The 16,657-nt window shown below is 40.1% G+C and overlaps 1 protein-coding gene across 1 annotated transcript in view; it reads left to right on the top strand.

The window, feature by feature from the left end:
* The window catches only part of LOC115469675 (mucin-2-like), a 193,110-nt gene that overhangs the window by 112,367 nt on the left and 64,086 nt on the right, over nucleotides 1-16,657 (top strand). Inside the window, exon 28 of the mRNA XM_030202463.1 lies at nucleotides 295-330. Coding sequence (XP_030058323.1) covers nucleotides 295-330 — 36 coding nt within the window. The remainder of the gene's footprint in view (nucleotides 1-294; nucleotides 331-16,657) is intronic.

The raw sequence follows: 16,657 nt of genomic DNA, 5'->3' as shown, positions 1-16,657 counted from the left end.
AAATGTTATAGACTTGCATCTTATTACACACATTTTTTTCTGATCCCTCCCAAAATATGGCCCTCAGGAATGCCTCACTCAAGTGTGGATAAAAATATGTGCATCTTTCAACAAGAAAATGCTTTTAGCTCTACCAAAGGAGTGTAGCTTCTGGATATCCAATTTATATGGGCAAACTGATACCTACTTAAGTGGCTTAAAAAACTATCTTCCTTACCCTTTGTGAATTTTAAGGCTATTGGGGTGTTTTCCATTGCTTTCATTTCCTTAAATATAGTCTTTTTTGTGTTTTAGTGCCAACAAGTACACCCATCACAACTACAGTATCAGGTAAGCTCAGATTTCTATCACATAACGTTAACTGCAGTCTAATTACTGGGATAGGTCAGTTCTTAATGCTTAACATTGCAGCTGTTTCCATAATATTACATCATTCACTTAAAGTGAGAATGAAGAACCTGTATCTACCATATGCTATGCAATATTCCACAAACACATGGGGGACTGTAATAAGCACCAGGAATCAATTACAATTCATTTGCTTCTTTTATTATTTATGACATTCATTGAGCTGCTGTCTTGTAGTTCCATTGAAAGAAATAGGAATGGACATCTTTCTAACAGTACCAGAAATATAAACTACAAATATGAAATTGAACCCATTAGATACTATTCTGTCAAATGCAAGTTGTGACTTTTGGAAGTGAGGCCTTAGTGTTTTGGCTTCCAGCTCGATTTGGATCCAGCCTCTATGGAGCTGCACTCATGACTACCCTTGTTTTTCCTTCATTTTTATGTCTCTTTTCCTAACTTAACCCAGTATTCACAAACAGGGAATTTTAGCTCATATCATATGGTCCTTAAATCAGGCCAGTAGGTGTCATTGCTGAGTGATGTCCAAAATTCCTTTCTTACAGGGGAATTTGTCTACTACTACTAATCATTTCTATAGCACTACTAGACATATGCAGTGCTGAACATATTATATGCAGGTATTTTCTCTGTCCCTTGAGGGCTCACAATCTAAGTTAGGCCACATCTCCACCTGGGAATTAAACCCAGTTCATCTGCATGGCAATGCACAACATATACCACTGAACCACAGGGCTGAGCCTACAACATTATTCATAGCTCACTTGTTCTGTGGGACTCAAGAAAATTACAAAGGTGAACTCTTGGGAATAAGAATAATTTTATTAAAAGTAGGCCTTTCAGTTGTCTATGTGAGGCTACTGTTGACTTTTAGGTCTTATTTAATAGGTTTTCAGGTTGAAAATAACTTTTACAACCTTCTAATATCTGCCTGTTATGAAGTACTAATGTATTTTCATGATTCTTGCTGAAGTTGATATCATAAGGTAATGGTATTGTAGTGTTTGATGGCATCACGGTTCCTCTGACCTGGCTGTCCGAATGTTTTCTAACTGATTGCTTCTAGTGGTGAAATTTTGTATCTGAATGATTTAATTTCCTTAGTTTTAGGTAATTTGTCTTGAACTCACTATTCTGGGCTGAGCAGAATATAGGTTGGAATTTAATTAAATCATTCTGAGCTTTGTATTCTGGTACAGTGACTCTGGGCCCTCTAAACAATTTCAGTTGTGAAAACTGAAAAGTGAAATGTATCTAAATACAGTGTGGATATCACAGCTTGCCACATGGACTTTTGAAATGTTGCATAGTACATGGTGGGTGCAGGGTTCAACACTGCAGGCTATAAACAATTTACAGGTTAAGGTAATAGCAGCATTAACTTATGTAATACTTGCATTAAATATTTTTCTACCTTTTAATTGGCATGTGTTCCAAGCATTGTCTCATACTAATGACATTATTTCTCTGATTTTCTTGCACTTAATTAATTTTCTTATCAATAGTGTGAGTGTTTATTATCGGTGCTATTAAAATTAATACACATTTTCCACATTTATTATTTTTCTGTCAGTAAATCTGTCATAGAGAGCCATTTTGTTGACTAACAATATTATTGATATTCCTTATATCTATTTGAAGTGTAGGCCTATTGAAACAGTAGCATTTTATCCCAGTGATGGTGATACCTGGCTTTATTTAAACTATGGTGCCTATGGTAGTTTACAAATATGGTAGCCATATTTGTAGCTGAAGAAGGCCAAAGCTGAAGAGCAGAGCATTACATGACAGAGCAAAGACAATTATCTGATAAGGCCTGTTTCCAAGGGCATAATTATTATTATTAGCATTTGTGTGCCACTGCTAGAGATTAGACAGTTCTTGCTTCTTGAAGCTTACAATCTAATAAGCCATACAGAAAGATGAGAAACACATGGCCTTTAACCTAAAGAAGTGGCGCCAGTTTCACAGAATGAGGCTTAATGAGAGTGCTTCTGTGGAAATAGCGTATGAACATGGAACGGATGCAATATGTGGACAGAGTAAGTTTATATTGTAACAGTAGCCTTAAAGAGTTATGTTTTCAGGCTGGTGTATGTCTACAGTATTAAACAAGCAAGAAGAGATTTGTAGCTGGACTCTTGGTGAGAGTTTGCATACAGAAAGATAGAAGTGGGAGTCATCCACAAACAAATGATACTGAAAGTTATGGGCGGAAATCAGATTGCCAAGGGAGAGGGCCTAGGACAGAGCCATATGGTATGCTGACCAGTAATAAGAAAGCTGTGAAACTGGATCCTCCAGAAGACACACTGAAAGTACGTTAGGAGAGATAGGAAATGAACAGAGACAGAACACCATCAATCCCCAGGAGTGAAACAAGAATGAAATGCTGCTGTTTCAAAGGCTTCAAATTAGAGAAATTGTAATAGATGTCGTAGTTCCACTTGTAGTCAACAGAATGGTGAGCTAGATTAGATAATAATATATGTAGGGCTTCTGATTTTAGGTTTTAACCAATAGAACCAATAAAGCTCCCCTGACACAAAAACATGTAAACTGCTGTTTATTAGATAAACACCAGAAAAAGAACATATTCCCTAATACCGAATAAAACTACCCTAATACAAAAAAATGTAGGGGACATTTTACTAAACTGTGTTAAGTGCTAACGAATGCTTAGCATGGGGAAAAGGGTATACTGCAAGATGCATAAAAGCATTTTGAGGTAGTTTGAATGAATGGGCTGTGATGGCATTGGCACACATGCAGCTGCTAGTGCGGCTTAGTAAACGGGGGTGGGGGTTAATGTAGTAATCCACAATGTTTATTTTTTAAAATACTTTCTGAGAGGGGGTGTGTCATGGGCAGGGAATGGGCATTGAAGTGATATCCAGCTAGCGAGCTCATTAACTGAGTAACATGGATTTAACGTGGAATACTTAGCACCTCCTAAATAGGAGGTGGTAAGTGCTGCCATGTTATTTTTGGGGGGAGGTGAACATGGCATGCAAAATTTTAAAAATAGGTCACAGTAAATCAAGGCTTAGCATGCAAGAAAGTCCACATTTGCAGCAGTTCAGTTAAAGGGCCCCTTAAATAGAAGTTTATTAAATACCATCAGAAAAAATATATATCCCCTAGTACTCTTTCACCCCTACCTTGACTTGTCTTTATACTCCACTCATTTTTTGTACCTTTTCGGTGCTGAAGATTCTTAAGTGACACAAATGTACATACTTGATTCCACCAAAAAGGTACCCTTCAATAGTGCCCATTGCACAAAATACATGACTAGCTAATATTCAAATGCATTTACCTGGTTAACAGGTGCTGCTCTCCGGACAAATGCTGCTGATGGGCAAGTCACTTAACCCTCCATTGCCCCAGGTACAAATAAGTACCTGTACACAATATGTAAGCCGCATTGAGCCTGCCATGAGTGAGAAAGCGCGGGGTACAAATGTAACAAACAAACAAAAAAAAATTATACCCTCTGATAGCCTCAGCACTGTCCGGATAATGCTGAGGAGATCTATGGGCTGAGCTTGGACAGAGTTGGAGGTTATCCAATTAGCAGCAATATTCAGACCATTAACCGGATCATTATCAAATAAAGTTAGGACAGCATAAAAGCTGTTCTAACTTTATGTGGTTAGGAATCTGAATGCACTACTAACCGGAGAGCATCGCTGTCACTGCTGATTGACAGATATTCAGAGTCAGCCACTATCTGGATACCAGCACTGAATATTTGATGGGTTTTTACCCACAGTGCTCAGCATTTTAACAACCGCTGCCCCCCCCCCCCCCCCCCCCCCACAGGCTGAATATCAGCCCTTGATTATTTGTACCCTTGAAGAACCCCTAAGCAGCTGGAAAATAAATACATCAATCTATATTGTATAAACACCTTGACAAGAAGCCCTACATATATTATACAGCATATTCTGCCTAGCGTTCCGCGCTTAAATCTAAGCATATTCTATAACAATGCATGTAAATTAATTGGCTTAACAAGCAATAATGAGAACTAATTGGCAATAATTAGAATTTACATGCATAACTCACTAAGCATATGCTGTAAGCCACTGAGCCTAAATTCTAATGTGCACATCCAAAAATGGGCATGGTTATAGGTAGGGAAATGGGCAGTTCATAGGCGTTCCCAGATTTATGTGCATTGTTATAGAATATGACCCAGTCCATGTAAATCTGCACACAGGGATTTATGCCACATTTTTGTTGGTGAAAATGGAAGCATGTATTTTAGGCGCGGGATATCAACTAAGCATATTCCATATACTGTACCTAAATGTTATAGAATATACTTAGGTGAAAATGATTTATGTGTGGATTTTCCAGGTGCCATGTATAGAATCTCAGGCATTTTGCATTTTCATCAGCTGAAGGAAATACAATTTATCTTTAAAACGATTCATAACTATTAAAATAAACAAATGGAAGGCAGCTCTCCTCTGCATTTTTCACTATAGCATTGATTTTTTAAAATTGTTATTTATGTATTTATTTGAAGTTTGGAAAATTTCGTGGCATCAAACCACATTAAAGAACATATAGTTGTGGTTTGTTCTGCCAAACTAATAACATACCCCCATGAGATTTTCTTACAGTCTTCTGTTCTTTAATTCCCATCTCAATGTACCCTGCTAGAACAAGACAAATGTCAGAGTATATTGAACTGGGAGTTAAAAAAAAACAGTATTGGACCAAAAATGTCACAATGAGGTAGAGATAGATCGAGTTGTCAAACCTTCCAATATTATGGAGCAAGGATGTGGTAAGATACTGTTATGAGCCAAAAGAGGCAGATGCTGCAGTGTGTACCTCAAGATCATCAAGCAACAAGACCTGGACCAGAATGAACATATGGCCTGATGCCACAGAAGCAGACAGAACAAGGTCAACCCATGACGTTTATTGCTGTCGTTGTTCAGTAAGGTGAGACGTGGTGGTGTTATCTGAAAGGTAAGAGTAAATCAGAGAATGGGGATGGGATCCTCTGACATTAATCCTAATCATAACTTAATCTTCCCTGTCTCACCATTTTGTTTGGATTCAAGTTGATCATAAGAAGCAAAAGAGAAAAGCAAATTGCATATTTTAAATAAATAAAATAATGAGTATAAACAAAAAATTACGGGAAAGACAGTGATATCAAAAGAAATTCTGGACATACAAGACAAAAAAGTAGAAAAAAAGACTCATAATGTAGCCATCTCCATTTGGATTTATTAAAAAATCCTCATCAGGGTGTATAAACTGCAGATGGACTTGCCACATGTACTGCAACCCCCAAGCAAGTACACCTATGTTCCTGGCACAGGATCAACATCATGAGACAAAGATGTCATTGAGCTGATAACACTAAAATATATTAGGGCTGTTGGACGACTTAAAGATTGTTAATTGTGATTACTCTCATGATTAAAACAATTAATCTTGAGTACCTCTATTACCACATGACACTCTACCCTCTATCTCCCCCAATTGTGATATTGCACCTTCCTAACAGGCTACTCTCTCATTTCCCTTCACCAGCCCTTGCAGGTTCAGCATAACATCTCATGTTGCACCCCCAACTCCCGCCTCCCACGATCCAGCATCTATTTCTCTCTCTATCTCTTTCTCTCTTCCCTCCTCCCACTCTAGTCATTTTCTAAACTTGCCTGGGTTGCATGCAGCATCTACAATACAAGCAGACTTCCTATGCTTGCACCGAGAGCCTTCCTGCAGCTGCGTCCCACCTCCTCTGATGCAACTTCCTGTTTCCACAAAGTTGGGGCACAGTTGCTGATTAATTATGATTAAAATGTTAAATTATACAGAAAATTAATGCATTAATCATCTTAGTTAATGCAATTAATCCACAGCTCTAAAATATTTGCACCCAATCCTGCTAAGTGTTCCGAAAACATATAATGGTCAAGAGCCAGAGTCCTCTGAAAACTAAACTTCACTCTTACATTTTTGTAGATTGGGTATGCATGTTGTGATGCTAGCACACAGACATTGTCTCATAACATTGGTCATGTTGAACATGTGTATAGGATATTTGGGGTTTGATATAAATAGGTTGAATATTTTTGATGAATATTTTCTAATAAATTAAACTCCCTAACCCATTTATGACTCCAAATGCCAAATTAAAGGGCTCATTTTCAAAACAAAACAAATCCTAAAAAAGTCATAAAGTGATAGAAGGGCATTTTTCTCTCAAAAACGTCCAAGTTGCAATTTTCAACACCTCAATTTTAGACGTTTTGCTCCACAGTTCGTCCAAATTTCAAGGGGTGTATGTTGGGAGCATGCTGTGGGCAGGACATTTTCTGCAATAAAGAAACAAAATGAAAATGTCTAGGGCCAAAATTAAGATGTTTTGGGCTAGACCTGTTTCAGTCATGACTAAGTGACCAAAAGGTACACTAAATGACCCCCCCTTACTTCCCCAGTGATCGCTGACCCCCTCCCACCCCCAAATATGTGAAAGAAACATTACATACCAGCCTCTATAACAGCTTCAGATTTTATGGCTAGCCCTATTAGAGCAGCAAGCAAGTCCCTGGAGTAGCCTAGAGGTCAGTGCAGTGGACTGTAGGGAAGGGGACCCAGGTTCATATCCCACTCTAACTGGTACTCTTGTGGTAGAATGTACTTACATATAGGTGACACCAGTAGGCATAAGGGCTATTGTAGTGTTGAAGTTCACTGCAGTGCCCCTTTGGGTGCCCCACTGCTCTGCTGGGATGTCTCTGGCTAGTCTACTAAGAATGCTGGCTCCACCCCCATACATCCCAATGGCTTGTTTTTGTGTGTTTTCCCCCTGGACAGTTTTTTTTTTTTTTTTTTTTTCAAAAAATGGTCATAGAAGATAGATACACTGAGCATAGAAATATCTAGCAAATGGCCATTTTTGAAACAATTTTTCTGGTTTGAAAATGGCCTTGTTCAGTACTGGATTTTTGGACATTTTTTGCAAAACATCCAAAATTGGATTTAGATGTCATGTCAAAAATGCCCCTCTAAATTCATCCGTTTGTTTCTAACTTGAATCCAAATATCTGTAGTCCTTGCAGCAGCCAATCTGTAAAAATGAATTACAAGTTTAACGTTTGTGTGGATAGTCAACTGTGAGATCAGATTGTGTTCTATAGACTTCTAGTAAGACAGATGCCAACCATATAGTACTTATTCTTCACCATGAACCATATTAAAAAAAACCAAGCAAACTATAGTAAATATCACAAAACATATCCCTGTAAATAAAAATGCAACAAGCACACATACAAAGTCACAACACATATACAATGAATGTCACTTCAAACAAAAACCACATGTGCAACAGAATTAATCAAAACCACCATAAAAGCAACCATGGTCCATGCAATACTATGAATACCTCTAATATTACTACTAAACATTAATATTGTGCTATAAGACATTAACAGTCCCTGCTCTGTGGAATTTACAATCCGAACAGAACATATCATGGAAAATAGGTTTAAAGTCTCAAAGGTATGTCAATGTGCCCCCTACCAGAACTGCAGCTCATATAATTTCAGTTCCAATCAAAACCACAACACTAAAGCTTCAAAACCGCAACACTAAAGCTATAGTTCATGATCAATAGCTAAAAACAACGAACACAAAGTAAATCCAATTCATAGCCTAAATCACAAGAATCGTAATCAAAATTCCAACATTAAAAACAGTTAAAAATAGAGCAAACATAGGTTTACACATCTGAAACCACAGTACACAAAACTATGGCTCATACTGTTATAAACAGGGGCACTTTCTGGATATTGATGAGGGCACAAAGCACAGCAAGGTATCTCTCAGCTCAGGAACTAACATCAGCAAACAACCAGATACCAACCATTGTTAAAAACACACAAGTTTTTCAGTAACCTATAGTACAATGCACCATCCCATAGTGATCCAGATACTAACCTCTACATCAACCAGGTATCAATTATAGTCTAATAGATTATAGACAGTAACATCAGTCCAACTTAGACCACACAGAATATAATGAAATATTTATTTTCAAGATGTAACAATATATCACTGTGCCAAAAATCATATCTGAGCAGCTTCATAAAACTATGCTAATTATACCAGACAGGTCTTATCAGTTCAATAAGTTGTTATTGTATGAGCTGGACTACCTTTCTGTATATTCTCTGTTGTCATGAAAACAGCTGGAAAGATCTGCACCCAGGAATCCAACTATATCAACCATTTCTTTTTATTAGTAAATGTGTTCCTATCTGTAAAGAATGTCCACAAAGATGATTTAATTGTAGCAGTGCCCTTTAAAATATGCTGCAGGACTTCAACTGAAATGGTGCTAAGCTCTGTCATCTAGTAGTGACCTTTGATCATACTCATTGATGAAAATTGTCTGTTCTTGAAATAATTTCAAAAGTCTTACAGTGATGATGCAAGTTATTTACTGAATTGTGACATTTGAAAAAAATGTAGAACTCCTGCAGAGTGGTATATAATACCCTTCTTTGGTCTATCAGATTTTAGCTTTTAGGCAACATACAGTAGTAAAGCTGATCTCAGGTTCTTGTAAACAAGACCAGATTACTCCCCTGTAGAGGGAAGAACATTGGTTTCCAATCCAATCTCATACAGGATTCATTTAAAATCCTAATCCTTACACACCACATTTTTACTCTGGAATCTCTAATTTTCTGGCTAGTCAACTTACATACATCATCACGCCAATTACGTTCCACCCATCAGAATTTCTCATGATACATTGTACACTAAGGTGAGACTTGATCTGACCAAGCATTCTGCCTACCAGTGGCGTAGCTGCATGGGGCCATGGGGGCCTGCCCCCTCCCAAATTACATCTGGGCCCCTGGTTTTGCTGGCAGGGGTCCCCAACTCCCACCAGCTAAAGCCTTGTCCAGTGCCAGTCTCCGGCGCCACTGCGTTGCCTGCCCTGCTCTGTCTTCCCCTCACGTCCGGCACGCTCCTTTTAGTGAAACTGAGCATACTCAATTTCACTAAAAGGAGCATGCAGGATGTGAGGGGAAGAGAAAGCAGGGCAGGCAATGCATTGGCACCAGAGACTGGTGCCAGACAAGGCTTCAGCTGGTGGGGGTTGGGGACCCCCACCAGCCAAGGTATTTGCTGCGGCAGTGGGTAAGGAGCGGCGAGGCGGCGTGAGGGGCCGGCAGACCAAAATGTACTCCCCCCCCCCACTCAGGCTCTGGCCCCATCCCATCGTGAGATCTAGCTATTCCCCCTGCTGCCTACACAGCCTTTGCCCCATACTTGTAGAATGACTTGCCTTTGGTTCCTTTCACTAGAATCTTATGAATAATTTAAAGAACCACTCAAAACCCATTTCTTCTGCTGTGTGTTTCTATTCTGACTACCTTCAGAGCTGCCATATTTCTTCAGTATGTGTCCAGGCATGGGATGGTCTGAATGTGCCATCTAAAAAAACAAATTCTCATTCTTGCCCTCACTTGCCTATTTACTTCTGCTGGAAGCTATATCTCTGCTTCTCTTCCCCTCATTTCTATTGGAAGCTCCACCCTTCCCTCCCTTCCCTCCCTTTTTGTGCCTAGGGACTAGATTCAAATACATGGTGCCCCTCCAAAAAAAATTCCATGTGGAGCACTAGTCTATAAATAGTGCTCCAAGTTGCACACCATTTATAGAATAACACTTAGATCCAATTTCTGCTCCAAACTGTGGGTGCGAGGATTTACTCCAACTGCATCCTAGAGCGTAAGTTAGGCACAGATCCCCAGTATTCAAGAATACTGTGTGCATCTTTAGTGAATGCCCCAGACCCCCCATGAGTGACCCATGGACATGCCCTCTTTGAGTTGCATGTTGTAAGATTTGCGCATGGATCTTTATAGAATGGCGCTTAGCAAGATGCATGCTCAGATCCTAACTGGAGCCAATTGACGGTTCTTAGCACCCAATTATTGCTAGTTAATGGCTTATTACTCAATAGAGTTGTGTGGGTACGCAATTTTGGGCACCATATAGCAGCAATCTAGCCGTGTAACTTACAGTATTCTATAAGTTATACACATAAGTAGGAGACAAGCTCATGCCCCTCTCATGCTCCGCCTATGTGTATGTCTCTCCAGCAGTTACACACTAAGCAGCCCTTTTACAAAGCAGTGGCCATACACTAATCTGGCAGTAGTTCCAGCCCCAGTGAGCACCATTTCCCACTCTAGGGAAAATCGGCCTGTATTTTTTTAGCGCAGTTCTAACCCGGTGGTAATTGGGCAGCATCGCATGGGTTAGCATGGAAGCCCTTACCGCCATCTCAATGGGTGGTGGTAAGTGCTTCTCGCCACCCCCCCCCCCCCCCCCCCCCCCCACACACATACACATGACCATGCTGTAAGAGCAATCTTACTGCATGGGCATGTCTTTTTTTCTGCCTTTTTTCCCTCTATGGTAAAAAGGGCCTCAGCGCATGGCAAAATCAGCCTCTGCCACTAGCGCAGGGCCCTTTTTACTGTTGCTTAGTAAAAGGACTCCTTAGGCACTTACATCATTACAAAATAGCACTCTGGTATAGACTTGTGACTTGTCAGTGAGAGCACAGTGCTATGGGGATCTGAGTAAACGGACAGGCTGGATATTTGCTTCTCAAAGCACTTTCTCCTAGTGACCTGCCTGATGTGCTTCGGACAACTGTAGCCAGTTTCGTGTGTCTTCTCAGCAATGTCATTCCTTTCAACCACAGAGATCAAGTCCCTTAAACTCTACCTCCAAACCTTATGCTAACAAATTCCATGCATTACCTTGATCCTTCCTTCCTTCCTTCCATTCTTCCTTTCTTTTCCATTGGTGGCTCAGTTGCAACCCAGTTAGCAGGCAGCCCTAGCATTTCTCTAAGCCCCTCCTTCTCCCAGCTGTTTGAACTGTGATGCTTACTGATCAGTAGAACTCTACAGTGCATCAAATAGTTCAAAATGTTGTTTTGTGGTCAGGGCCAGTCTTAGCAATTGCGGGGCCCTGTGCATACCAGTTTGGTGGGGTCCCCTGCCCCTACCTAGCTGCCCCTTGTTGACAAGATGTGGTTTAAAATGTTTTATTTCAAATAAAGACAAATCAAGCAAAACTTGTACAGAAAAACTAATTCAAATAAGCACAATGCCATCATAGGAAACCTTTGGGTTTAAAAAGCAAAACCATGTGCATATAAGGACTGGATAAATGAATTAAAACAAATGCCCTTAATATGTAATACATGGTAGCAACAATTAAACAGCGACTAAATATTCACATAGCAAGCAGCCTGAGCCAACAGATTTGCCACTGAACATTTATGAACTTGGCAGCTAATAGTGTGCTAAACTGGACAATGTTGGCACATTTAGATTGACTCTGGACAGTTCTGCAGGAAGGAAACCCTTCAATACCTTCTCTGTGAAATAGTAGTAATAAAAAAAGGCAAGTGCATTTTTATAATATACCACTGCATTCCACAAAGCAAAAGAAGCAAGTTCCAGCATGCCATCTTTTTCTTTTGATGTAGGCACAGGGAAAAAAAAGATGTTAAACGCTCCCAGGTCTCAACCTAATTATTGATTTTTTTTAAACTGTACTTATAAATAGTAAGTCTGATTCTTAAGCACCTGATACTCATAATGTCTGTTGTGGTGGCCCTTTACTAAGTGAAAACATCAGAGTGAGTCCCTATAAACCAGCCCATCCAAATGACACAATGATTATGATTTAGAACTAATTAGATGAAACCAATACTTCCTCTTTGTACATCCGTATGCTACACAAGCCGGCATCTTTGAAAATATAAGTGAGGCCCAATAAAAATGCTACCAACAATATAGAATGACAACATGGATAGAGCAGCTCATACATTTGCTTGCTTTGTTTGGGTTAAGGGATGAGGGGTGCATGGAGGAGAGAGAAAAGGAGACCAACCTCATGGGCTTCAGCAGCTATCTCAATCTAACCGCCTTCAGCACTCTCCTAAGCTCCCTTAGTTCTGGTTCGTAGCACCGCTGCCTTCTTCAATTTTCCGGGCCGCTGATAGCGTCACTTCGGCAGCCCTGGAAGCTCTCCCTCTGTTGCAGCATCCCACCTTTGCGGGACAAGAAATTGCAGCAGAGAGAAAGCTTCCGGGCCGCCGAAGGAAGTGCTTACCTCACTGACACTGCCAGTGGCCCAGATTGAAGAAGGCAGTGCTGCAGGGAGCCAAAACTGAGTAGGAGAGAGCTGACCAAGGCAGTTAGATTGAGAACAGGAAACGGCAATGACGGCTGTCGCCCCTGCTTAAGACCAGCCCTGTTTGTGATTAGGAAAGGCTCCTGTGGAAAGAGGAGAGTCATAGAAAAGCACTAGGGCTGCCCTTTCTGCTCTCCTTCTAGACAGAGCTGGGCAAAGAATGGGTACACAGCTTAGTTCAACGGAGAAGCGGTTGTTAAAGGGAAGAACCTCAGTTAACTGGCGTCTCAGCTTTGAGCTACCTCTTACTTTTAACGTAAGAGCTAGATAGTAGAGTTTGAAACAGATTCTGATTGGAAGATAAAGGTTAGCTGGCAAAATAAATGAAAGAAAGAAAATAAGAATTAAATTTATTGTTAAAGTAAAATAAAGCTAAATCTTCCTTATCACAACACAAATATAACATTCTCCTTTTGGACAGAGCAAATGGAAAAGTATCGTGAGAAAATGGACACACTTTTACCCACATACAGGGAGGTCACTTTTCTAGAAGTCCCTTTATCCTGTCTGCAAGCCATTTATATGGGCAAATGACTTTTTGAAAATTACACTTTAAAGATTTTGATGGAAATAGAAAAGTGGGAAATCTTCATGGCATTTTCCCTCCAATCTAGCTCCCCATCACATAGCTAAAATGATTCATTTGATACAGGAAGCACTAGCCAAAATTAAAAAAATAAAAAAAGATGAAGTTGGATTTAGGAATTAATTGTAGTTTTTTTTAAGGCATACAAGTAATCTATGCCTTTGCCAATAAATCAAGTACCAAAGAAATAAATGCAAATTCACAAGCACCTGGATTTATTACAACAGTCTCTGCTACTCAGTAAATAACTTGAATGATGCTCACACTGTATAATAATCTCTTTCCTTGCTTATATAGAGGTCCTTTTACTAAGCAGTGATAAGAACTAATGCGTACTTCCCGTGCACCAAAATGCAGAAACTTGGGGCATGCTCAGGCACCCTCTGCTAGTGCATGCATGTTTGGGGGCGGAGAGTAAGCATGCCCTGCGCTAATTGGTTAGCGCAGCTACATTCTGCACTCCAACCAATTAGTGCGTGGTTAGTGCGTGAGCCCTTTCCGCCTACTAAATAAGTGTCAGTAAAGGCTCATTTGCTAATGGCCATGCGCTAATTTGGAAATTATGGAAATGCGGCCATTTTAAACCACGCTAAAAGTGGCCTCAGCGCGTGGGGAAACCCATGAGCTAATCATAGCGCTGGCCACCTTTTAGCACAGCTTAGTAAAATAAGTATACTGTACAACAATGGGACTCTGCATTATTCTGTTAACTTGCACTAGATCAGATGGAAAACCTTGATCCATGCAATCATTCATGAATTGGAAAATGTTTCATGCTAAGGAATATTAAAACCCTTTCATTCACATAATGGATTGGAATCATCAACAACTTTATTTCATCATTTTTACCATTTCTGTCCTCCCATATTTTTTTTTAATAGTTAAGAACAATAGAGTCAAAAATCAAAAGGCTGATATTCAAAAGGATTTAAAATCACACTGAGCGACACAGGAGGTATTCAGGAGCAATTAGACAGGCAGTGCTACTGAATATCTCCTCTGACTACCGCAGAACTGTACAACAGTGCCAGGGTTCTCTGGGGGCAGAGTCAGGGCAGTCCCAGAAGTTATGTGGTCTCTAGCTTTATTCAATGCCAGTGCCCACATAGCTAACTGGGCAAGTAGAACTGCTTAAATAGCAGTCCCAACTTTGCCCAATAATCTATGCATGTACAGCACTGAATATAAATCATACCAGCATAATTTCTGGGTATTGCTGCTGAACTGGATATTCAATGCCAATGCCCTGACATGGCCTGGCACTGAGTATCTGGGTCTAAATTCGCCAGTAGAGATGAGCATTGAAAATATAAATCTCACTGCCGCTGGCTGAATATTGACCGGAAGGGATTCTATATAAGTAAATGCATGCATATCCATGAGAATGCTACTCTCACACCAGGGAGAGAAAAAAATAAGCTCTGCGAAGCAGCACACATAAAATGATGCAGCATGTGATGATCCCAGGTTGTCCTGGTCTTAGATCCTCAATGTTCTGGGCTGAACACCCTCTACAGGCCAGAGAGACAACCCTGCCAAAGCCTTATTAAGCAGCCACCCTAATTGTAAGTGTCTTACACAGCAGAAAAACACAGAAACTTTCTGAAATCAAAACATTTAATGTATCTTAACAAAATAAAAATAAAATAAAATACATAAATAATACCATCTTGAGTAAAGAGATGTGGTAGCCATGTTAGTCCACTTCTAAAAGCAGTCAATAGAAATAGAATAAAATAAAACATAGAAAAGAAAATAAGATGATACCTTTTTTATTGGACTAACTTAATACATTTCTTGATTAGCTTTTGAAGGTAGCCCTTCTTCATCAGATCAGAAATAAGCATATTTTGATAAGTAACTGCATATATAAGTGAAACATCAAAGTATATCAGTGACAGTCTGAAAGGATGAGGGAGGGGTGGGTGAGAAACAGAGAGGGCTGAGAGGATGGGAGACAGGGAGATATGCATGGTGATCAGAGGGTGACAAACAGGCTTATTTTTGAAAGTGATCGCCGGCCATTTCCCGACATAAATCGGGAGATGGCCGGCGATCTCTCAAAAGCGGCCAAATCGGTATAATCGAAAGCGGCTTTTTTGACAGCACCACCGCTTTCCTGTCGCCTCGCTGGCAAAAGTTCAAGGGGGCATGTCGGCGGCGTAGCAAAGGCGGGACATGGGCGGACATAGGCGTGGCTACCAGATGGCCGGCTTTTGCAGATAATGGGAAAAAAAACGGCGTTAAGCAGTATTTCGCCGGGTTTACTTGGTCCTTTTATTTTCACGACCAAGCCTCAAAAAGGTGCCCCAAATCACCAGATGACCACCAGAAGGAATCGGGGATGATCTCCCCGTACTCCCCCAGTGGTCACCAACCCCCTCCCACTTTTCTTTTAGGAAATTATCCAAACCTTTTTTAAACCCTGCTGTCATCCTGTACCACCTACTTGAAAGCGTAGGCAGAGGAATACCATGTCCAGAGTTCCACTTGCCAAAGTGCAAGCCGATTTCAATTCCAGCACCGCTTGCCGAAAATGCAAGCCAAATTCAATCCACAGTTCCGCTTGCTGAAATGAAAGCCAAATCCAAACCACAGTTCCGCTTATCAAAAATACAAACCAAATCCAATCCACAGTTCCACTTGCCGAAGTGCAACTTGAATTCAATCCAAGCACCGCCTGCCAAAAATGAGCTATGAAATTAAAGGATATCATGATGTGTAATCACCATAGGTTTGTTCAACTACTTTTTGACCACAAAAAGAGCCATCTAGAAAATTATAGCTTCATTTGTTGATGATTTTACAAGATAATGTTGGTGATTCCAATCAAGGAGGTTCATTTTCCCCTAGAATGAAACATCTTGCAATTTTTCTGTGATTATGAGCAGAAGAAAATGTCATTTTTCACCTCCATGGGTGACTAAAATCCACAAGGTATCCTGGGTGTGATTACTGTGGGAAAGAAAGCTCTCCAAAGAACACCAGAAGTTCTGTAATGGCAAATTAAAAACCTCTGAAAAGGATACTGACAAGTTTCTAGAAGGCACTTTTGCTCCAGAATGTCAAATAATTTGAGAAAACTCTACCGGAATGGAAACAGCCTAAAAGAGAACAAAATCTTGAGGGAGAAAGAACTGCAAGAGAGTGAGATTTATAAATAATGGATGAAGTGATGGAGTTCCTAAACAACATGATCCTGAATCAACTCTAAATGCTTGCAGCTCAAACAAAATCCTTGGAGCCTTAAGATGAAGACAAACTAGGTAGAAAAGGGAAGTATCCATAATGGATTTGGATTTTTGATTTGATTACTCATCCTTCCAATTGTAAGTCCATGGTACAGCTACCTGGATAAATGCTTTTGTATCATGGAGGTTCTCATAATAAGGAAGCAAAGTTCAGAACAAGTCAAGTAATTACAGAGTT

Source organism: Microcaecilia unicolor, chromosome 4 (genome assembly GCF_901765095.1).
Source record: "Microcaecilia unicolor chromosome 4, aMicUni1.1, whole genome shotgun sequence".
Lineage (NCBI taxonomy): Eukaryota > Metazoa > Chordata > Amphibia > Gymnophiona > Siphonopidae > Microcaecilia > Microcaecilia unicolor.
The sequence above is the reverse complement of the archived record's forward strand: the minus strand, read 5'-3'. Positions and strand labels throughout refer to the sequence as shown.